The following is a 25,375-nucleotide window of genomic DNA, read 5'->3' on the forward strand; positions in this document are numbered from 1 at the left end:
TGTTTCAGCCGCTAAATCCCGTCTGGCAGCGGTGAACGCAATTCGCTGTCGAATGGCGGTCGCGTGTCGTATTCTTGCCGGTGTCAATGGAGAGAAATAACGGAGAACGAAAGTGGTTACGCGTGGCTGCGCGATGTCAACCGGCCAATTACGCCTTTGTCGTTTAATTAGACGCGCCGGCGTTCTCCAGCGGGACCATTCAATCCTGGCGACAGCCATTGTTCCCGCCTTTCGTCCGCGAATAGTTTAATCGACGCGTTCAGCGCGCGAGACCACGGATAAAAGCTCCATCAAGAAGAACGAATCGGCGTTCCTATTTTATTCCGTCTTGGCGCCACCCAAACAGATGTTCTCATACAACAAATTCTACAGATCTGGCGTCGTTGCACACAAAATTATAAATCTGATCGTTCAGTAATACTGAATTAATTGACCTGTTATGAGCAGCTATGCAGAAATTGGCCACCTGAATGTGAAATCAGCGTTGAAAAGCAACGAGAACCACGCGTCGATCGAAAAACACGGCACTGCCCGTTTACAATGTAGCAGGCGAATTAATGAGATTAATTATTACACGAGCGAAATATGCGTGGGAGCGCCGGCCACGTTGTAATTAGTCTTAGGCACCGGTAGGAAAACCGGAGCCGGAATGGCTCGTTCGCAGGAATTACTCAACACCACGCAGCAACACGAATAACGCCGCGCTGCGTGGCTCTTTGTAACTCGACACGGCTAACATCGATTCAGCCAATCGCTCTCAATGGGAATTAGTTTCGAGGTTGCTGCTTCGGCCTCTGCAACTTCGGAGGAAGCCTGTCGAAACCGCGAGTTGGAAAACTTTAAACGAGAACTGCTTTCCTTTCGGCGGAAACTTGAACCAACTTACAACCATCGAAGCTCCGTGGCGTTCTTTAAACTTTCGAGCAAGACGGATACTTCAATGAGCTAACGCTGTGACTGTCTTTAAGATGAAGTTATTCTAAAAATGAATAGAATATTCAATAATATACAAACTGGTCTCGAGAATCCAATCGTTCGTTCATTTTAAAAAATGTCGAATATAAAGTCTGCCAAGTCAAATCAAATGGGTTGAATGAACTTCATTCTTAGGAAGCCCAAAATTCAGCTGACCCAATAAAACGGAACACCACAGCAAATCACGCAACAGAAAACATTCACAGAGACAACGAAGCGCAGGCATCGTACCTTCCTGATCTTCCGTCGAGCCTAAACGCTGACGTACGGCGGATTAGTGTCAAAAGAAGCAAAACTTACGTCACACGCGTTAGAAACGTCGCTGGTCTCGTCGTCTGGAGTGGCAAGTGGTGCGCGCGAGTTCAAATCAGGATTTTCTGCGGTCTCGTCCATGAGATCCGAGTCTGCGCCGGTCTCGTGGCACTTGGTCTCGGAGAAAACGGTGTTCTCGATGAATGTGGGCTCGGACACGGATAGTTCGCTGGAGGATTCCGCGATCGCGTTCTGCTCGTCCACGTTATCGATAACTTCCTCTTTGACTTCCTCTTCTTTCTGTGCCACCTCCTCATCCTCGTCCATTAAGCCTTGCGAGATCTTTTCCAAAGATAGACCCTCGGAGCCCTGAATCTCCCGAAGTCTCTCAGCATCGTTCTCCTCGCTTAACACGCGACGTTCAGTGTCGATGTACTCCTGAGTGCTGGCCGCATCAGTGGACGCGTCCGAATGACTCAAAGTCACATCATCGAAGCTCCTGGACTCCATAGTGTTCATTACCAGCACCTCCTCTTCGATCTCCTCCAGTGGCTTCTCGGGGATCGAGCAAGCTTCCGGATCCTCGGGAATCTTCTCGTCGACCGAACTAGAATCATCATCCTCCTTCCCAGCCTCCGCCATAATAGGTTCAAAAAAATTGTCGGGCTTGCTGTTCTGCATTAAAGAGGACTTCAGTTCCTGCGCGATAAATAGTTCAGAACTCTGCTGGCACAGTGTCTGGTCGAAGTTGTCCGAGAACTGGCCAGCCTCCTGGAACGTTACCTGCTCGGCCCAGGCCTCGGACATGTCCCCGATCCGCTGATCGTCGGCTGGAACGGTGTCCGTCTCCACGAGGTCCGCCGTCGCGTTGTTCAGGACTTTGTTCGGATCCTCTTCCTCCTCCTGATACTTGTCCACGAACGTGACAGGTGTCGCAGAGGTTAGTTGGTCCGAGACGACGTCTTGGACCGATCCCTCGGCTACGTTGGACATCTCCGAGGACCTGTCTTCGGTGTCGGGACCTCGGGGGACGGGGTCTTCGATTGGACACGAGGATTCGTCGTCCTGGGTCTGCGAGCATAACCTGCCATCGTCGACAGGGCCGCGCGCCGGCTGCTCGACCTCGTCGGCGTCTGTTTCCTCGATGACTATCGCGCTGCCAACTTCCGGTTCCTCGGAGAACACCTGTTCCTCATCGTAGAAACTCTTCAGTATCGGCTCCGGTTTCACCTTAGTTTCGTATGAAGCGTCTGGCGACACGTGACCGTTCTGATAACTGTAAGACTCCTCGTCTACAATGTCCTGCCGCCTGTCCAGCACGATCCTCTTCACGGTTTCTGGCTGGTTGAATGCTGGATCATTCTCTTCTTGGTCCTCCGTTTCAATTTCATTGGCTTGTTCTGAGTTGGAACTGTTTCGCAGCGCTAACTCGCTCTGGATCAGCGAACAATGCTCAGTTTCAGCGACAATGAACTCCGTACTCACGTCTACAATGTCCTGCCGCCTGTCTAGCACGATCCTCTTCACTGTTTCTGGCTGGTTTGAGGGCGGCTGTTCATCTTCTTGGTCCTCCGTTTCATTGACACTGTCTTGTTCCGCGTTCGAACTGATTCGCAGCGCTAACTCGCTCTCGATCAGCTCTTGCAGGCTCTTGTCGTCCGTATCTAGCTCGTTACGCGTGTTGTTAGTCAGGATTAGGTCGTCCTCGTCGTCGTTGGTCTCGCACAACGATATTAATTGATTGTTACTGGCGGTTAGGTTATCCAAATCGAGCAAACCGTTGTTAGACTGCACACCGCACACCTCGTTCTTCTTGTTACTTACGACGCTGATCGACTTCTTCGTCGCCACCTCCGCCATTATGGCGCGCCTCGATCCTCCGACAGTCGCACCGTGGACACCTGCAATCAAACCATAATTCGTTAGCTCTCGTGATCTCTCGTCGCTTCGTCTGGTAACGTTGCTAAGTAAGCTACTTTTTTTTGAGAGCTTCGAAAAGAAAAAAGCTTCGAAGAGCAAAGTCTTAGAGTCTTTGAATAGTCTGCTGTGAGCAGTGTTTGCTAATCATACATATTTTTCGAGCATTTCGAGCACCACAAGCGCATAAGGCGTAACCTAGAGCGCGCAATGAATCCCAAAAGAAATGGCGGCAAGGTTTATGGTTATGCGAAGGCGAGGCTCGCCGCGAGTGGCCCCATAAACATAACAGGGAGCAAGCGTTCGTTATTCGACAACGAAGTCGGCCCGACCTCGGCCCAGGAATTCGAGAGGAACCGATCCCTTGATTTACGGGACGCGAATAATAGATCGATGTTTCACCCGGCAATTTGCACGGCAATTCACGGAGACCACTTCTGACCAGGTCGCCGGGACGATCAGTTTCAGTATTCGCCTGCGAAATAAGGTCATCGGGTATTTTTGGACGAACAATTTTCTCTGTCTTAATTAAGGGATGCAGGGGAGGGACACGGATCTTGATTCGCGGACCAAATTAGATTCTCGAACATTGGTTAGGCTGAAAATTCTCGCAGTATCGCGTTCACAAATCCAGATGACATATTGTTACGCAAACGAAGAATTTTCAGCAAGTGGAGAATCTACAGAACCTCTTTCTATTTTTTCCCCCTATTCTGAAGTTCGGACGTAAAATCGCGTTGCAGGATGTTTACTGAATTTTGCCGAAGGATTCCTGCGGTGTCCTCGGTTGCACCGAATCGGGATCATCTCGTCGGGGGTGTCGGATGGAGTCCGGTTATTAATAATTCCGTGTATTTGGACGGCGCTCCGTCAGAGCATCCGCAGTCCGGCGATTACGAAAGTATGCAGCCGGAGATCCTTTCCTGAAACGGCGACGGTGAATCTATTCTCGGATCGCTCCGCATTCGGTCGGACAAGGAAATCTATTCTTCTCGTGGGGGTCGGCTTGTAATTCGCGGCAGCAGTTTCGCGAGCAACGACAGGAATACGAGGCTCTTTTCTTCTGGGGCTGATTCGAGTCGACAGCTAGCTCTCTCGCTCTGTCTCTCGGCTTCTCCTGCCTGCAAGCGCGAAATTAACGGAAGATACGGCCGCGCATGGAAGACAGGAAGCGGTGCAGGCCAGCGTCGTTGGCTGCCAAGCCAAATCTTCCTATTATTAGCCATTCCGTGCGTCCGCGTATTTATGCCGTACCGACCGAACGTATTTCGAAAATGAAACCTGAAACTGCTCAAGGATACCCGGACGCTTCCTGGAGTCTGCAGAGAACGCTCTTCCGCGTGTCGCGCAAAGAAGATCAACAAGAAAGTCGGGCAAACCTTCTTTTGATACCTAACCGGCATTAGAATCGTCTCCATGCATGACGAGCAATGGGACATTCTTCCGACGACGACTGCTAAGGTAATTTTATTTACCTTAAATGGAACATTGTGCATTACGTACATCGTTGTGAAAACGTAAAAATTTTTGGACCAAAATTTGGACTTTCGATATACATATACTTCGATACACCAAACAGATCAACGTGGAGATTCATTTATTTTGTTGCAACAGTTTCGTTTCCAATTCTGGAAGCCAGGGCACTCAAATTGTTAACGAATCCCATTCCGCCGCGGCAGTGGGCTCTGACAACTGCTTAATGGCTACGGTTATGATTCCGTTACTCAGTGTCGCGCGAGCGTGTTTCCAGGGGATCGGGTCTCGGCAAAACCACGCGGAACCATACGTCGGTTTAAAGTGGTCGTTAACGAATACCTAACTGTCTCGTCAACGGCGTCGATCTATCGCAACGTTGGTAATCGGGGCTCTCTCGAACACAGCTTGTATCGCTGGTTTATAACTACCGCGGCGCAAAGAAGAGGCCGCTTCCGGTACCAGAAGGAGTCTTCTTCTACGGTATCATCGTGGATGTACCGTCAAACAGCTGGAAAACGAAATCGTGTTTTCCAGCGGTTGGTAACGACTCGACGGATTCCGGAGTACGGTTGGCCACGGTTTATAAACAGAGAAGGGGTTTTCAGGCGAGTCTTGTAAACGAACTTCGCTTCTTCGAGGTGCAGTAAAATTAGAAAGTGCACACCACGGAGATAAGGCGCAAGCGCTGCAGCAGAAACGCATGCGCTGTGCTGAGCGATCGTAGCGCTGCGTGATATTTAAAATCGCGCATGGGTTTGAGTCGTTCTGTCGTCGTGCCGGCTCTCAAAGTCTTTCGCGCGCTGCCTCCTGTTTAATTTAATCTTCCTTCTCGTCCTCCTCCTCCTCTTCTTCTTCTTCTGGTTTTTCTGCTTCTCTTCTGTCTTCCTTTCTTCGATTCGTTGCCTCCTCCGTAACGTCCATCTTACTCCCTACCAGCCACATCCCTTCCCCCCTTTGCAGCTCCTTCTTTCTCGCGGCTCCCTCTCTTCAGCCCCGCGTTTCTCCGAGGTCGTTCTTCGGGTTCACGACCGGGACTATAGGAGAGACCAAGATCCCTTCTCTCTTTCTCCCGGATCGCGGCTACTCTCTCGTTTCAACCTCTCTCTATTTTTAGAATGACACACTACCGCGATTCAACGACGCGCGCGCTTCACAGAGAGAGAGAGAGAGAGAGAGAGAGCACTTCTCTCTCTCTCTTTCTCCTCCCTCTTTGTTGCTCCTGCCGGAAAATCCTCTGCCCAAAAGCGGCCGCGAACGAACGCGACTGCGAGACTTTTCCCCTCCAACCATTCATCCGATTCTCGATTCGATCGAATCAACTTTTCAGAACCTGAAATTACAACCTTTGACCGGTTATGCCACATCCTAGATCTAGAAGATCTTGTAGATCAACGAGAGTCTTCGGTTTGGCCGAAGATCAGAGAAAGTTCCAGGTAATTGCTCCAAAATGTCTGGATGCAGTAAACAGATTTACATAAAGATCTACAATCTATTAATGACATAAATATCGACCCGTAAGTAGCCAAATGGTTCTCCATATTTTGGTGGAGCGGTCGAAAAGTTGAGATTGATGTAGGAGGTGTTCCCATGATTTTATCGGGATTGCGTAGCGGGAGTCTGCGCAGATTAGAAGAGAAGATACGAAACGAAAGCGCAAGGTTCAGCGGTAAATTGCAGTATCATGTACTATTTGCACAATCATTTCTCGCGCCGCAGGCAGCCCGCGGGTGAATGTACGGCGCGAGGGTGTCTACGCTTTTGTCTCGTTTCTCCGGCCACTTGTAGTGTGTTGCAACCACATTATAATTGCAACTGCCGACGAGAGCGCACCAATTCGCGTGACGCGCCCGCCATACCGATTCGGTTCGCGTGGCGGAAACCCCGAATAAATCCGCGCTGTTCTGTTTGCGCAATAAAATGGCTCGCGTGCGCGACCATACCTCGCCTCGCTGGCTCATAATTACCCACAAAACTTTCAACCGATCCACCTCTAAACGATTTCCATTCTTACCGATGCTGCGCTGCTCAAAGCAATTTTGAAATCTCTTTCTCTGGAACTTGCACAAAAGGCATGCAATTTCGACCCTGTATAGTACGTAAAATATTGCACTCTCAAGTAAAATATAAAATCGTACACGCTTGAATCAAATTTAAACTCTCATACTCTGGAATAAATCCTAAAATATTACATTCTCGTATAAAATCGCTCATCCACCTGCATTCAAACCGCGTAGGGTCAGTGGATACCCGACGTTGCCAAGGCAAGGATCAACGATCACCAGAGGATCTTATGGAGACGTTAACGATTTTCTGCGAAATTAATGGAAGCAGTGAAGGTGAACGAGGACCGTTTTCGACGGAAACGGTAAGGAGCGTCAATTAACGAGCGCGTTAATTGACGAATTTATGTAACCGATGCGGCGAGTGAAAGGGATCGATTACCGGTGTCGTCGAGTCGCCGTGCGTCCCCCCATGGATTTATAACCACACCGGGGACCACACCTGAGTCCGATGTAGACGTAATCGATAATGGAAACTCCGCTTCCGTGTTTTAATTCGCGTCTACGCCTGTCCAATCGGCAGAACTTCGATTCCTGTTTCGGGGAATTTGAAGGCAATGGACGACGTTTGGACGCGATACGTGGCGAGTAAATCACTTTACAGGGATTACGGGTTGATAGCCTAATCGGAATTCAGGTGAACGTGACGTTCTTGGCGAATTAGGCAATTGTCGAGCCGTCAGTTCAACGATCTCTGCCGATTTTCGGACATGTATAACCTGATTTGCATTTCGCCATTAAGTGATATTTCAAATTAAACCTGACCTTTGAAGTTGCATAAATATATGTAACTCTTCAGTACAAGTATAATAATGATTACTACACTGTGAATTCATGAAATAAAATAAAATTCAAATGAGACATATTATTATCAGTAAGATCATTTTTCTCACTACTCCGGGAAGGGACAGATCTTAAATTTGTCAACGTTGGGAGATGAAAATTGAAATTCAGTCTCCCCTGTCGCGTAATCTCGTTATGGAACGGTTTCCAGGTGCAATCCCGTCTCTTCCACTCGGCGAAGTGGCTGGCCAACAAAAAGTGTAACGAGTTTCGATTACCGGGAACCCAGTGCCGCGTAAGTATGCTTGGATCGTCCTTACACCGAACGATCCAATGGAAAGTCCGGATCCGAGATCTCTGGGCTCCAGCACATGTTAATAAAATATTTACCAGAGCAAATGGCTTTGGAAATAATTCCTATTTGATTGGCAAGAAAGACCATTACGCGGATCATTCTGAGGCTCGTAAACAATCAATAATGTGCCACTGCGGAAATCATTTCTCAACGAATCCCTGATAAGTCGTCTAATGAACGTTCCAGGTACCCTGTAACGACTTCTAACCTGTCATCTTGTTATCTTCAACATTTCTCTGTTGTTCGCTGCATTGTGTTGATCATGTTTAATTGTTGGTTGGATCGTATCTTAATAAATATCTCCTGTAATATCTACAGTGTAGTGTGAAGAACGTTGTGAGCAGGCTGATAAAAGTTCTCATTGTTTTGTTCATTATTAGATCGCGGATCTTTATCTAGACTGTCGCATTTGCTGCTGTTGTATAAAAATCGGAATAAGAGAAACCGGTTTCGTGCAGCCGGTAGTGAAATATCTCTTCTGGCTGTAGTGAAATAAAAATACGATTTATCTCTGTTAATGTATGTGTATCGTATCGCACATTTGTTTCCACAGTTTTCGAACAAAAGTTGATGTTAAAAATTGTCACACGACCCTGACGATAAATGTGACGATTCTCTGTGAATAAATTTATGAGTCACCGCACACAATCTTGTTGTATTAGGTCGGAAAGAAAGTTCTTACGGTTTTTGTTATTTTGATTTTATAATAAAAACCGCTAGAACTTTCTTTCCGACCTAACATTAGGTTGGCAACTAAATTCGCGACCTTTTCTTTCGTAATTCTTTTACTGTATCATTATAGCCTCATTCAGAGGCCATTCCTTCTGAACGGTATATCATTGGGAAGCTCTGAATTTTGCGATTAATTTGATATAAAATACTCGTGCTTAAAAAATATATATAAATGACTTTGTTTGAGAAAATATGGAGGTCGCAAACTTAGTTGCCAACCTATTATAATATTTTACAAATTTACGAAGAAAGATGTTGATGGCATAGAAAATGGCGGAGGAAAGATCCGAAGGGAAAGCATTTCCGGCAGAATGGTGGAGAAACCGGAAGATGGCGAAAAGCAGCGGGAGTGACCTGAAAATCAAGATTTATCCGGAAATCGCGGGCAGGCACCGCGACTCACGCGATCAAGGAATCTTCCGCGTGCGTGCATAATCCCGCACTGCACCGCGCGCGCGTTGCACCCGTTGCACCGCGTTTTCACTGCAACCCGAGTGCACGAGAGGCGCGGCCCCGGTTCTCTCGTCGCGCGGTGTCCCCTTACAGATTTCTATGCAACTATAATTAGGTAACCGACACCGGTCTCCTAAGGAATCCCTGTTAGCCGTGGAGCTATGCCGGCGCGGAAAGTGGCGCGAATATTTTCGTCGCGAGGAAAGCCGAAATTAAACGCGCTGCCGCACTTTTACCAGCCGGCCACCACCGGGCCACGCCGCCGCGCGCGCGTGTATACTTAACCGGCTTCCTCTTTGCTCTTTCTGCAAGCGAGCAGCCTTCTTCTTCTCTTCTTCTTCGTCTTTTTGTTCCTACTACTCTTCTTCCTATCCTTTTTACCCTGGCGGACGCTGAGGACGCTCTTTCTCCGCTATTCCGCCAGCGACGGCCTCGAACTACGTTGAAAGTCATTGTTTCCTGGTTCGAGTCAGTATTCATCAGGACTCTGAATTTTGTTTTAATTAACCCTCTGAGGTGGACCTTCTTTGCAATTACACGCTCCACAACACTTGGGACCATTCATGAATATATTTTGCAATTTTCAGAAACTGCTTTTGAAGGGACTTTTTGTACACTTATTACTAGAGTGCAGGTTTTTATGCAAAATTTTAATTGTCCAGATCAATACCAAGGTACGGAAATTCTGCAGTATTCTGTAGTCTAGACAGGTGTGGCTTGAATAGGCGTGGCCAGAATAGGTGTGGCATAAGTAGGCGTGGTCCCGTTGCGTCACAGAACAGTCAATGTTTGTTGATGACTGTTGATGATGATTGTTTGTTTGATGTGAGTCAAGTATGTCACATAAAAAGAGATCACTTTGTAGTGGGGGCTAAATAGGCGTATTCAGGATGGGTGTGGCCAAGATAGGCGTGGCTTATCTGCCTCACAGAACAGTCTACGTGCCTTAACCTAGAGCCCGTGAATGTATCAATCTAACTCTGCTGTTAACCACTGCACAGGCTGTTTCTCTCCCGACTGTACACTATTCGTAAACAGTGAATGAATCTACGTCATCATCGAGTTTCTTGAACAAAGATTGTACTCTCTCGCCACAGACTTAAATTAAATCTTGCCAACGCATCTGCTCAATCGAAACGTTCTGCCAACGAGCAGAGAACAAAGGACTACCTCCTCGTTAAACCACAAGACAAACAGTATCCAGTCTTAAAACCCGCGACAACTCGTTAAGAATCACTTTCCTCGACTGTGTCCAGTTCCGTCTCCTTCACCCCAGGACGAAGTCCTTGACCTCCGGAGCCAGATCACCGGATATCGAGTTAACCAGCGTCCTTTATGACCAGTCCCTCTTTTTCAACTTTCTCGCGAGAGCGGCTAGCTTTCACGAAAAAACTTGTTTGAATACACTCGTACGTCGTAGAATCGCGTACCCATCGCTGCCAGCGCAGCGACTGGTTGCCTTCGGGAGAAAGACGGAGGACGAGGGAGAGCGAGGATCTTGCATCTTCCCTTTCGTTTTCTCCTCGTAGCAAGTTCCTGTTACAATGGACACCGGGACGATCCGTGGAACGATTCGAGTACCGAACGTGACGCGTCCCCGGGACCGATTTCTGGCCGGTTTTCGAGGGAAAATAAGCTCGATGCTCGCTCGTGCGATGACAAATGGCGACGGACGACTCCTCGTCTCTTCTCTCGACAGTTCTGTTTGCGGAGAGGCCGAGACGGTTCTGCTTGCACAAGCGAGCACACCGGAGAGAACCGGGGCCACGGATTTATATAAAACCGGTGGAAAGGCAACCCGCGCGTCCGAAGTCGGATCACGGAGTAACAAAAATCGCTTGGCCCCGGTTCAACTATTCCAGGAACGAAGAAACGTTTAGGGGCTCCGGTAAAAATGGAGTAAGAATGCGACGCGGGGTGGCTCCGACGCAGAATATACACGCGACATGAGGAATCCGCGGAGATGACAGGTGTAAATGATGTATTATCCTAGTGCCTCTTATGCACGGGAAGCTTTTGTATTCGCGGATCTGGCGAATTTATAGAGTGCGGTGTGCATAAAACTGCACCGTTTATGATTTAGTGTGTCTGTGGATGAAGAGGATTTGTGGATCTTGCTAAGAACCACATGATCTTCATCACACGAGCAATTAAAAAATAATTTACCGTCGAGGATCCGGTTTCGTAAATTCTCTCAGAGGACATTAAAAACCAGGTGTTCCGGTCGTCAGTAGTTGACGAAGTGTTTAAAGTCTGGGTCTCCAAAAATTCGGGACGATCAATCTTCAGGCTGAAGCTAACAATCTTCGAGGAGAACAACTCGGGCAATCAATTTTCTGCCTAATCTCCGTGGACTGGTTGAAATCCGGAGCATCTCCGTGGACAAAACGCAGCTGAATAGCCGGTCGAAAGTCTCGGACAGTCTCGGACGAGGAACGAGGAATGAGGGTCGCCGGGAGCTTTAATGAAGACGGAACGTTGTTTCGCAGAAGCGTGACAAATTTACCCGGCGACCACGCTGTTCGTTATCGTGATTAATAATCGCACAAACAGCGACGCCGCGAAACCGGTGACGGTGATCGCGAGTGCCAGCGGCTACCAAGAAACACGCGCTGCCAGACGTACGTCGTTCGACAATTGGCCTGGTAGACAAGCAACGTCAGAGAGAGCATTCCCTGATTCCGGCGTTCCCGCTGTCAGTGCACTTAACGCGAACGAGATGGAAAAGATTCCCGGACGCTCTCTCGAACCGAGGCATCTGTCGATTCCCTTCTTTGTTCCGCCGAGCCGACGAGAGCGAAAGGACTCGCGATTTTTGCTACTCGTTGCCTGCTGCCGAGATCCTCGTGCCGTTTCTGGGACGCTGCCTCAGCAATTTTTATTTCATTCGCACATTTTCTTTCAATATTTTTGATCATCAATAGCTGCAAAATATTCGCACCAATTTATTTTTGCTTCTTTTTCTAGGTTCAAGGAATTCCTTTCGCTATTTCTGGGTCAATGATGTATTATGTTTACTCTGAGCAAATTCACGTTTATTTTTATTAAAGTGTGCTAGTCCCTCGATGACACAATATTTTCAAATAACTCGTGTTGTTTCTATAATAAATTACCACCTACAGTATTCGTTTGAACTATCCAGGAATTTTCAGTGTATTTCTGGACCGCACGGAAAAATGAATTTCTTCATTATCCAACTAAGAAGAGAAAATGGATTATTGTAGAGTATTAAATAATTATAAAATTTCTACAGCGTGGAGAGAGCATTTCAGTAGCAATTTTTACCTCGGGCTAAGTTAATTACTCGTCCAGAAAATATTATAATACACCAAAGAGCCTTATCTTTAGCTTGACCAGCTAGGCATAAAAACTGGATTCTTCTGAAGTGTTAAAAATTATGAAATTTCTGCCACGTGGAGAGCCTTATAATGCTATTTATGCATCGGAGGAAAAATTAATTTCTCCCGCGAGAAAAAATATCACAGCAAGAAGCTTTATCTTTGGTGTAATCGGCTAGGAATAGAAAATTATTGGAAAGTATTAAAAAATCTGAGAAGCTTGCCGGTATTTCCAGGTATGTCCGACCTCGGGAAAATCAATTTCTCCGGCAGTAAGTGTGGCTTTCTTTTTATACTTTCCTAAATGCCGAAGGTGAATCGAGACGAGTTCGCCTTAAGTTTCCCGAGGAGATGTCACGGTCGGAATCTGAAATAATGTCGTGGTATAGTATGTAGCCGTGGTAGGAATCGTAGCCTGGCGGCGTGAGAATTTGGCACGGCGTTCGATATCGTGGGCGGAGGATCACGAATCGCGGCGCAGAAAATTCAGAAAGTTCCAGATGCTCGTTTCCCTGGTAAACAGGGTACAGTATTTCGATCAATCCAGCCCAGTCTGCTGTGTCATCGGTGACTCCCTCGTTTGATACGTAAATTCGTCCGCTCGGCGGCCTCTCCTACTACTTTATTTGCATTTAATGGACTTTCAGCCGACTTAATGACAAACGAGTTCCACCGAACAGTTTTTCCCGTTCGTCCTACCGCTACTATAGCGACTCCTTCGATACGTATCAAATATATTTCGAACGGTGCCTCGGTCGTTTCATTAAAAGTGCATCTATTCCGGCGAGCCGTCGCTACACAACGGTTCACGGAAAACCGTTCCTCGCCTGCGATCGGATCGACGATCCTCCCCCCACTTTCGTCCTCTTGCGATCCATAGATCTACTTCTAAAATAATAGCACCGAGAACTTAGGAATGAATGTTTATTCTTTCCGAGAAATATCGTATTATCAAATTTCATCAACTTGCTAATAAGTTTCCGAGTTACTCCAGGGGTCGAAGATCCCTCCCCACGTAGAAAATCATTTCCTCAAGAGCTGGGGTATAAGATCCGCAGAAACGGCCGCTTAAAATTAGATAAAATTCCATCGGACGGCTCAAGAACCCGGAAGAAGCTCTACTAAGAGGTCAATCTTCTCGATTCCGGTTCCGCCCCCGCTCGAGTCAGAAACCCTGTCGACCGACGAACCGGCTAACATTGGAAACCGGACACGTTGTCTATATGCGTGTTTCACAAAAATGGAAAAATAGGTTTCTCAGGGACGGCGGATCAAAAGTAGAGGAGAGAGAACTTTTTGGAAACAGAGGTGGATTGACGGGAGGGAGCGAGTTCTCGGTTTTCCTCGAGCTGAGACGATCTGAAACGAGCCTAGCCGAGCCGAGCTGAGCGGGTGAACGACCTGCGGGGAATTGGTATTCGCGGCATTCCGCCGAGAACGATGAGGATGACCGACTGCGCTCTGCGCTCTCTCCCCCAATTATCCTCGCGCATCCCCGCCGCGGTGCAATGTGCAATGAATGGGAGAGTCTCGCTCGGTTTCGTTTCTTCCTTGCAACCGGTGCAGCGCCGGTCCCAAGGTCACCGGAAGCCGCGGGGAAAATTAACCTGCTTCCAAGGGCCGACGCGCGACGCTACGCTGCTCTGCTCGGCTCAACTCGGGAACACGCGATTCCCGGATTCCTGCTCCCGCTTTTTGCACTATTTCCCCTTCGGCCTTGGACAAGCGCACACGCTTATCGACACACGGTCACCATTTACGAATCCTGTTCTCTCCAACGGGAACTATTCCTCTCTGGCTTCAAACAAATTCGCAAGTGTTGAAACTGCGAATCAGTCGTTGCGAAGCTTGTACACTTTGTCTGACGTCTTTGGTACCAGTAGATTCATTTCGACACCGCGACATGCATTTATACTGTGCGTAGCAATTTTTTGAGAAATTTTGGAGATCGAGAAGCAAGGGGGTAGAAAAGAGTATGCACATACATGCATCAGGAGATCCGCGTCGGGATCAACGGGCGACCACGTGTTCTCTCTGTTCTGCAGCTGCGGTTCACATGGTCGGCGAGAAAGTCAGTGTTGCGTTGCATTTGCGCGTAACGCCCGATTATACTCTGCTCCGCCAACCTACGCGATACCCTCGTGAGAGACTCGTTGTTGTTCCGCGAATCGAAACCGCTTCCACACCGCACACGGTTCAAATGCGTTTACCCGCCGATTCGTTCGCGCAGGCACACACTTTGGTGATCGAGTTTCTGTTTTTCCACTCTCCCACGGTCTTCGAAAGGAAGCCAAGTTCGCGAGCCACTGTCGAAACTCGATTGAATTTCGCAACACGCCTAGCAAATCTTTCTGCCTTTCTGCCTGCCGTTATTAACCCTACAGTCTTCCTGAGAACTCCCTCGTTTCCACAAGCATTTAATATATTTATTTAAAAACAAAATACACAGTTGTTTAATATGTGCAATAAAAATAGCTGGAATACCACCTGACAATGTTTAATGTAACTATTTTTAAGATTCGCCCGAGGGTTTAATAAATTTCATTGATTCTGAGACTCGGAATGCGGATTCTACGCATTAACGTCAAAAATTAATGAAGTCCGGGAGAGTAGAAACTTCGGAATTGTTGACGAATATAGCTACTTTGTCAGCGGCATATTAAAATTCTTCAGAGAGAGAATAAATCTCCGTTTATGTCTCGTCTCCCGCAGCCGCTGCAGGAAATTTCGATGTTGCACAAACATCCGCCGGCGACTAACGATGCGTAATTGCGAATACTGTTAGCCAAAAATGAGAGCCCGAGGCTCACGGTTTGCGAAAGAGGAAGGTACACGGCTTTCTAAAAACCGAAGAATATAATGCTAAATTAAAAAGCCCCGTGGTAAGGATGCTCGATCGCGTGAACGTCCACCGAAGCAAGACTTGATCGCCAGGTAAAATTAATGAACCGCGGTATTCGTAGTAACCTGGCGTTTTGAAACCGGCCGCGGAACGCTCGCCGTGTCCATAATGCAAAAAAATACTCTTTCCCGCTCATAAAACACACGATAATTAGCTCCGAGCAGATAATCGAGCGGTAACGAACGACTCGACTATTTTTGCGAAATTCTGAACAGTTGCAAGCTGTTTATCAGAGACGGAGCTTCTAATTCTTGTAATTGGAGGTTTAAATGTTCCTTCAAAATGGCGAAGGATACCAGCACGGAATCTTATTAAAATGGCCGGGAAAATAGCGAGGATGTATGCGGAATCGTCGCGAAAAAAGCTCGGAAGCTTTGTATGGAAAGTGAATCGGCCATGAGAATTTTCCCAAGGGTACCAGCGGGCTCGAAAGGGTTCTCAAGGTCTCGGAAGTTGGTCTCAAAGGAGGAAAGATGTCTCAGTGGCCAGTCCCGCATAAATGAGCTCTCCTGTTTTCGATTTCAAATCGAGCAAATGGACCCAGCAGCGCAGCCGGTCTAATACAACAGTTCGATTGAGGATCGGCGATATCGGCGTCGCGAAAAACTGCACGCTCTCGACGGCTTTCTTGTCCCACTCATTCGAGTCCTGACAAGCTGGACGATCGTACACGACGTGGATCTCTCGATCACCCTCCGACGATCCACCGGGAAACACGAGACGAGGGAGGGAACAAGTGGAATACTCGACGACAAGTTGAAGGGCCGGCGTGCTTCGGCTTCGATTAAATTAACTTGCGCCAATGGTGGACACCGTGGGCCCAGGAATTCGATTGAAGAAGAAGAACGGTCCAAACTGTTCGTAGAAAATTATTCCGAGAACCTAGTGTCGGAACACTCGGGAATTTAAAAGAGCAACGTTAAGAGACGACAAAAAGAAACAATTTTTTAAAGCGAACCAACTAATTACGAAAATAATAAATTCTCGATAGGTGAATCTAATAATAATATTCGAGCGAATGGAAAGCGACGAGAAGAATGCAACTAATATTCTCCGTAGCAGAGCGGCGCAGGAAAAGCTATTCAATATCCTCGCCGGTATTATTTCCGAGGTAGAATGTTGCGCAACCAGCGGAGCCCGGTCTCGTAAATCCATTTTTACGGGGCAGCATAATTCCACGGCGCTTCGGCTAAACAAGTTGAATACCAGGCCAATTATTTATGCCGCTGGTAAATCAACGAGCACGCTAATCTTCGAGCAGCGTCGTTAAACTTTTTGCCGAATTTCTTTCGAAGAGATGAGGACTCTATCGAATCTCAACGGAGTATGTATCACCCTATCCAACACTAAGCTCGGCGTTCTGTGTTATCGAAGTAGCTAGAAGCTCGGAAACATTGCTAGTTCTCAGAAACCCGTTTAATCGCATCTTCCAGCTTGCCGAGCGTGTATAATATCGCCGCGTTTCTGGCATTTTACTTCCGTGTTGCGAGCATGCTTCTGTCGGGCCCCATGGCGTCCCGATGGCGTCCCGATGGCGGCTATGGCAACTGCCATTGTGCGACCGAGAGAACCAGCTCCGAACCAGACGCATAAATGTGCACCGTGCATACGCCAATGTTGCAGATTTTTTCTAATTACCCACCAGAGTAGCTTTCTTCTTCGATAGCTCCATTCGATTCGATCGAGTTAACTCGAAACATAAATCCCTGGTATCATGGGAGGAACATTATAGGGGTACTCGAGACAAGGGGATCCCATGCAGCTGTGCATAATGTAATGGCATGGTATCTCTCGCTGCTCCTCTTGTTTAGATCTCTGTTTGATAGCTGTCTTCCATTCTAGCGTTCCTTCCATTTATGGAATGTTTGTGGATCAAGTGTGCGATTTTTAATTAATTGGTGCAGTGAGATAAAAATGATCACCCACAGGGGGTGCACTGGAGTGCAAAGGATTAAAAGAACGGAAGAGTTGGCGAAGTGTTCGATTGCGGCGAGTTACAACATGCGCATGGCTTACAAGTAAACTTGCGTCTTACAAGCACAACGTGCACGGTCTACTTGTCAGGCGCATACCTCGCGGATTCCTCGAAATACATCTGTTCGCGTACACGTTCGCCAGTTAAGAAGAATACAATTTGATATCGGGGGAATCGCTGGTGGTTACCGGGGCCTCCATGGAAGCGCGTGGGAGTAGAACGATACCGGAAACGCTCGGCTCGTTCCTGTTATCGTGTCCGATGAATCTGCGAATTCCAGAGAGTCTCTACAAGCATGATGGCATCCGAGTAACAGGTCTCCGTGGTTTCGTCTCGCCTACGTCGCCTTCAGCCGGGAGTCATCCTCCTTTGACGTAACACCGAGAGAGACTCTCTTCTTCTTCGTGGCTTTCTGTCGTCAGGCCCGTCGCGTCACGGCGTCACCGCACCAAGAGGAAAAGAAAACGCGCAAAGATTGAGTAACGACCGGCGGCGTAACGCCGTAACGCTCGTTTGACCAGGAGAAAACGGTGTCGGGAAAAAGAGGGTTCAAAGAAACGGCGCTGAATCGATTTGTTCTTATTTAAATGTTAGCGGCGAAGCTCGAATTGTAGCGACAGTACCAGAAATGGGTGTTGCAAATTTTAGAGAAAAAATTAATCGGGTCATTTTTTGCCAGACAAATTAGATAGACTGTTTTTTTAAATACACTAATTGTTGAAATAATTTTAGATACGGTTTCTGCACGAGAAGAATGGTGACTGTAGAAATATTTTCAGAAATAATTTTCAATCTCGCGGAGACTCATCGTATCAACACGATTATTGCTTTAATATCGTCGAATATTTTTGCGTGGACGTGTGAACGGTGCTCCAAACTAATCGCGCGATTAATTTTAGCTCACGATGACGAGTGGATGACTAAATAAATTATAATTGCACAGGCCAGCTGGGAAAGAGGCTCGGCTATCGTGGAAACGAAATCGCCGGAGTCAATAACACCGAAAAGTATCGTTACCGCGAAGCGTTTAATCGGAGTGTGACCAATGATAAAACGATGGAGCCTCTGGCCAGCGATATATTTTCGCAACGGTGCCTCTGAACCGATACAAAACAAGCTGACAACTCTTTTCCATGCGTCATCGCGCTGTCTACCAACGAGGCCAGCCAGTCGGCTAGAGAGATTGAAACGCGTTCCTTTGTGAACCAATTGCGATTGACTGGCAGCGATTATAACAGTAAAACGATGAATCGCGAGGCGGCTCGACTCAGCGATCGTGAAATGAGCATGTATCTCTGTTGCGAATCGGAAACGTTCCGAACGCGTAACAATTTGCGACGCGTCGCGGCGATTCCGCTTTTCCACACCTCTTCCGAGTTCTTCCTTTTCTGGGAATGTTACTCAAAGGCAGTCTATCTTATCGAGTCGTTTAACTGCCCGGACACGCATTTGAGTAAACAGAAAACGTGCAACAAAATTTCGAGTATCATACATCGTTATCTTATCCGAGCATTTAGTCAGTGGAATCGAATCTCTGTGCGAAGACGGTAAACAGGAATGCGAAGAATGAATTCGGAATGCGGCTCAACACCGAGACGATCCTGGTCTGATTTCTATGGTACGGTAATCAACCGTTATTTGTAATCGTAATTGTAATTAACACGTTCCCAGTTCACCTACACATGGCTCGCGGCGATTTTTAATGTTATTAATATAAAGTTTAATTAATCCTTGCCTCCTCTGTTGAGCCTTGTTCTCTAATTTTATTTATGAATTTGTTAATATGTGCGTTAGTAGAACAATTTTCTAGTGTATAAATTAAAAGAAACCAAAAAATCGGATCGTGTATTAGGATCAATGTAATCCTGTATGCCTCAGACGAGAATCGTTCATCTAGAATTTAGAAAATAGAATTTTTTTACGTGAAAGAATATACGTAGAATATCGATCGTTTCTAAGAACGCGAAATCGAAAGCATCGGCGAGCGTGAAAACTCGCTTCGCCGCTCTGCGGAACGAAAGGGGTCTGAATCAATTTTCTATGCGATTAGAATTTCGCGATTGTTCCGACGGTTTCGCGGAACCGGGGATCGCGAGGTCGCTCGCGAATTATCGCCGCGCTTATTATCGTCGTCGGGCGATAACCCCGTGGACGTAATAAACGTCGCCCAACCGGTGTACGCCGACTTTTCACTTCCTACAAAAGCTCCCTATGAAAGCCGATCGTCAGGAAGAACAAAGTTTACAGGGCCGTGTAAACTTGGGTTCTTTAACTTAGTCGGCTTCGTCGTGGAACACCGAGGTGGGCGTGTCGCGGAGTTCGAACATGCTCGTAAACGCATCATCCGAGTGATTTCTGTCCCCCGTGGATGCCAAACGTGCTGGAACTAACCGGGGGCCTGGTGATCTACTACTGTTTTGATCAGACCTATGGTTGAGCAGGCAAAAGTTGGCTAGAGACACAGCTAGGTGCTGTCTTTGGCACCTGATGTTCCCCTAACCCGCTCTCTCGGTGATCTACTATTTTTATATAAAATCAAGAGAACTCTCTTGAACATATATCCATATTCACTTCTAATGTGAAATCCTGTGAAAGCCTCTCGGATTTCATCAAAAAGGAAAATATTGTTTCATGATCGCGAAAAGTGAATTGTTACAATAGACGTACGTTTGAAGAGGTTTCGAACAATTAAACCAATCAAGTACTGTTTCAAACATGCTACAGAGTTATAGTCGACTAATGCTCGTGCTAAGAAAATCTTATACTGAATATGAAGCCTATACGTTTCAATAAGTACGATTTACATATTGGAGCCAAGAAAAATCCTTCAATTACGAAGATTCAGCTCTGGGCTGATGTAGGAGCTAGCTCGTAACTCTAGAAATATGCTCATGGTCATAAATACTAACTTTTTAGTCTCCGTTCCGCTGCAGAAACTGCTTCGATTTTGCGAAATTTTCACTCGCGGAACAAAGTGGCCATTCTCCGAGGTTTCTGAGAGAAAAGCAACGATTTCCCCGAGCTTCCTTGGACCATACAGGTTCGTTTTCCCTCTTTTCAGTTGGCGGAGCAGCGAGCAGGCATGCATACGTATGCGAAGCGGATTCCTGGGCGTTCACGTGCTCCGCGCGAGGAATCGAGCGCCCGTGAACGAGGCAACCATCTCGGCAGCTCGTGAATCGAACCGAGGAATGCGAGTCGCTCGATTCAAGAGTGTCCATCGAAAAAAATTATCAGCCCCTCCCCTGTACTCTTCATCACCATGCGGAATGCAATTAGTGAGCTGAAAAGCGGCTTTGTCATCGAGCCACTTGAACGATCAAACGTCTTTTTGAGTCGGATCGCTCGAGATCGAGAAGAGAAACAGATTCCCTATTCTTCTCCGCTTGCATGTTTCCCGAATTCCGCGGCTCCTTATGGTCTCTGATCCTCTAATGTAACCCCGATGACTCTGCTATATTGGCCACTGACTCGAGCTCGAAATATTCCTCCGGCTCGCGGCCATTCATTAGGCGCTGTTTACTTACGCTCCATAACTCTGTGCGCTTAACATTCCTAAGAGTTGCCCGCCTGCCTTCATTTCCTTAGAGACGCGCGGACGCGCCGCTAATTGCTAATTGCCCAATCCGTGGATCACCACCGCAAAAGATCGCGGGAACCGCGATCAAATGCATCGTGCACTTTCTAGGCGCCTAATCCTTTCCAGCCAGCGCGCGGCGATTTTATCGCGAGTTTCCGAGATGACGAAGAGATACCAGTAGACGGGTGATAAGAACTGGACTTAATGGTTGCTGTTGAAACGAGAATCCCGTCTAATTGTGGCGCCGGTTCTCAGAGCTTTGGAGCCGAGAGTTGCAACAGTGAATCCTTTGCATTCATAGATTCAGAGTAGAAATAACTCTGGCAAGAATGAAGTTCCTTCGAAGTATAAACTCTCCTGTGTATCTATGACAAAGCATATAGCCTCTTGAAACCCATTTGTCATTATTAAAAGAGTAATTGTTATGGTTTCGACTATATAAATTGGAATTAGATATAGAGCTTGCTATTAGTCCACTCTGTTAAGTGTTTTATCAGGCTTCAAGTTAGATGAAAAGCTTATTAACCACTTGAGGGTCACTTAGGCGACGCGTCGCGACGTTCACAGAGTAGCATATGGCCTCACAGATGCCCTAAATTCGCTTTCACCATCGTCTCTAATGAATGAAAGCTCGTTATCCAATTTAGTTGCTTCTGCTAACTCTAAATCAATAATCCCAAACAGTTTCAAGATTTTTACAATTTCGATGGACGAACCTGGATTGCCATGAGTCTAGAAGAAACTATCAAACTTTAGAGGACCCCGACCATCGCAACTCTGTCCACAATCTCCAAGGAATTTGATTCTTTTAGTTTCAGAAACTTAGTTTACGGAGTCCCGGGCTTCGGGTGGTTAACGGGTTAAAGCTTGTCGCGTTTTCGAGCGAGACTCGCCTAAATTTACGCCCGGCAGATATAATAAAGCATGTGCTCGCCGTTTTACGGTATCCTCTGTCCGGGATTCCGAATAAGCACAGGTCGCTCGCTCTCCTCGCTTTGAACCGCTGCCAGCCACCTTTCTACGATTCTTCGAAGGCAGCAAGGTGCGACCGCGTCGTGGAGGAACGTCTCCTGTCTCGACAACGAGTTGGAAGTCTTCTCCGTGGAGAATCCGTGCCGGGATTCCTGACATTTTTCTCGTCAAATCCCGAGGACTAACAAACCAACGAAACGCATACTGCTTACGATGCCAGACCGTGCTCACGATTTATCTCGACTCAGTTTTTCCTCGATGGTCACCTAAGCCACGAGGCAGTTAGTCACGTCCACGGCTCGGTCACGTCTGCTTCGACGCGAGATTAACGTCTTGATTGGCCGCACACGATAGAATCCTTAATAAATCGCAACCAATAGGGGACGGCTTTCACTGGACGTTGTCTCCTCGAAATTATATGCTAGGCAAATTGCACGACACTGGAACACCTCTGTCCTCTATCCTAGCTAGTGCACCTGTAACGCGGTTGCAAAAGGAATCCGTGTCAGTCCTCCAGGTTTACTCTAAGATTGGTCCTGCAGATTCTGCACCTTGGGCTAATGGACTTCGCGAGTTAGGAATCACGACTCTGTCAAAGATCTAGGGAAGTCGCTTTCCAGGCGGCTTGGATCCTCAAGCTAGGTCAGACTGCCTATAATCTTTTCTTAAACCTTCGAGATCTGTGGAATCGATTTGCGTAAACGGTGTTCAGGCGTTCTTCAGTGGTGCTTGCAGTATTTCTTCTTGGAAATGATCTTGAACATTTTTCTCGCACCGAAATTGTCCTGAGAACTGACCTTATAGCTTTCCCCTTGGAAAAATTGAGCAGGGAGTTTTTATTTTGCAAGAGTTACTGCTCCTCATAGCCATCTTTACAATCTATTTCCCAAAGGAGTCGTCTCTGTAATTTTTTTTAGGTCAACGCTATCTCCAGGATTATTTGTCCAGGACTCCGTTCGTGAAAGGTCGCAATAATCTTAGTAAAAGGAGTATTTAACAGTGAAAACGGTACGACACCGGGCCGTGGGATCCCGAAGCCTCTCCTAAAGGCAGACAGCCACTATCTTCGCGTGTTCAGCAACGTCAGGACGGAACATCCTCTCGCAAGTAGGCTGCGTGTCGTCGGTGAAATTCGAGAGGAGATCGCGAACAGATGAACGGTTGTTCCCGATGAATGATCGCGCGTACTCGAGTAACTTATTGCCCGTGGATCCACCGATTCCAAGACGCTCGATCATCCCGGTGCTCGTTCGGATCCATAGATTATCCAGTATCATTAATAACCTTCGCTAAATACCACTAAAACTCGTTCGAGCATCTCTCTCTTTTCTCTCCCTCTCTTTTTCTCTCTCGAGACGAAATGTGTTTTTTAAGTGCGTGAAGCTAAGGGACACGAACACCTTTCGAAAACAGCCATAAGCACCAAGTCGGCCAGAACAAATTCGTAGTGATTTGTTGCCGGTCCACGTCACGTTTCCGGCCGCTCGGTTCGAGGGATTCTGCGGAATGTTCGCGTGACTCACGGCTAATACTAGTCGGGCTTCTCGATAGTCCGATTTGGGGCTCTGGACATCTGTTCGACGGCGAAAATGAAGACGCAAAACCCCCGACCCCGACACACTGCAGAATCGATAATTCATCCCCGTTTTACGGACTGGGTATATTCTTATAATTTTTTTGTTGACGCATATTTGTATGCCTCAATTTGTACATTAATCTGTGATCATCGAAAACCATTAAAGAGAAATTGAACGATTTCTGTCTTTTTCGCATAAAGCGTTGACACCTGAACTTTGACACGAGACAGAAAAATTGAGGAAAATTTCAATGATCTTTCTGGACAATGTTGAAAGGTCTCGTTAGGCCAGCTTCCGAATCGTCAGACGAACAGAGCCCACGCCAAGCAAATTATGCTTCCCGTCGTTGCCAATCGACGAGTTCTGGCACGGCGCGCCCGGGAAAAAACCGCGAAGTGTCTTCCCTTATGAATTATGCATCACCCATGAATCTCTGCGCGGCTAATAGGTGATCCTCGCAGCGGTTCGGGCCTTTCTACAGCGTCGTGACGAGAAACCGTATCTTCCTGCGATATTATCTGTTGGCTGGATCTTTCCACGCGAACAGAGTCGCTTTCGATCTATACGGGCATGCAAAACGGCCCGAAGACGCCCGGAAAGACAAACTAAAGAGGAAAACTAACCGTGAAACAGATTTTGAACAGCTGTTCGAAGAACTTTCGTGGGTTTGTTGCTCGAGAAAATTGGACGGTGATGGAGATACTCGAGCGAGAGATGGATCCTGTCAATCGTATACGAAAACGCTCACGACTTCTTTCGTACGGATTCCAAAAGTAGAATCTACTTGACACACATCCCTCGTCGAAATAGATGTGGACTGCGGCTGTGACGTTGGTACCGAATGTGGGTCGAAAATGACTCCCGATGGACGTGCACTGGCTGCTAAAGGTTTTATGGCATTTGTATATCTCCTGACACATGTTCCTTGAAAGTTCTTGTAGGAGCTGATATGCATAAAATCGTGTAAGTTTACCTTCCGCGAGTTAAATCAAGAGCAATTCGTCGACACTGTACACAGATTTTGTTACATTAACGTTCTCTGAAGCTCGGGCGACTCGTGTTAGTTTTCAGGGTTTGAAACAAGTTTCGGAAGTTTACGAGTGGTTTATGAAGGAGTGCTGTTCGGAGTCGGGCTGGCGCCGATTAATAGGGAATGTGGAGCCACCACGGAAATAAAGCTCGGAACGATCTCGATCGTGAACGGAGTCGCGCTTCGGCTCTCGGAACGCGGCTCCGAAACACCATAGGAACGCCCGCAATGCTTTTCGGAGTTTTACGACCGGTCGATAAAGTAGCCCGAGGTACGGCGGCGTCAAGTGATGACAGAAATCGGACCTGTCCCTGTTTTGGAACGCTTCTAGCCGAGAATAGAACGTCCCGGAGCGCGGTTTCGGCCACTGGGTCTGCCCCGGTAGTAAACGAACGATTACGACGCCTCTTTCCCCCGATTATTTTCGATGCTGCTCGCGATCCACCACCACGAAATTTACAACGACGCCGCGCGTTATTCCCGCTGACGTTCAGAGTCGCGTAAAATCGCGAGAAGCCTATTGCGGATGCGTCGATATTTTCGGATCGCGAGAAAACGGACACCAACCGAGCCAAACAAACGCCAAACTTCCCTTGAAACTCGTACTTGATCGCTAAACTTCGCGTGGACTTCCACAAGGCGAAATCTTTTTAGCATAGTTGCAAAAATAGCACGATCACATTTGGTCACAGCTGTGAACACGACAAGAATGTTATACGGTATTTTAATTCATGAAACAGAAGCTAAATTTACTTCGTGAGCCAGAGACAACTCCTCAGGAATTTCGTAGATTTTCTAAATAAATTTAGCGTGGTTAAACTATGAGTGCAGAAGTTAGTTTTCAAGTCTGCATAAATAACTCCGTCATCTAAATACGGGTACATACCAATCCAACAGTTATTTCGTTCGTTTTAGAATTATTCTATTTTGATCATGAACATTTATTCAGACAACGAGTTGGGTGCAGTTGACCCAGAGTTATAAACGTCCCATCTAAA

At 47.1% G+C, this 25,375-nt stretch overlaps 1 protein-coding gene across 12 annotated transcripts in view; it reads right to left on the reverse strand.

Annotated features, from left to right (window-relative positions):
- LOC143216287 (uncharacterized) overlaps positions 1 to 25,375 on the reverse strand; it is a 77,433-nt gene that overhangs the window by 36,425 nt on the left and 15,633 nt on the right. For all 12 annotated transcript variants that reach the window (XM_076439189.1, XM_076439188.1, XM_076439200.1 and 9 more), the window contains one exon: positions 1,276 to 3,128. In XM_076439189.1, coding sequence (XP_076295304.1) covers positions 1,276 to 3,087 — 1,812 coding nt within the window. In that variant the 5' untranslated portion in view covers positions 3,088 to 3,128. Of the gene's footprint in view, positions 1 to 1,275; positions 3,129 to 25,375 lie in introns of those variants that run through there.

Source organism: Lasioglossum baleicum, chromosome 15, assembly GCF_051020765.1.
Source record: "Lasioglossum baleicum chromosome 15, iyLasBale1, whole genome shotgun sequence".
Lineage (NCBI taxonomy): Eukaryota > Metazoa > Arthropoda > Insecta > Hymenoptera > Halictidae > Lasioglossum > Lasioglossum baleicum.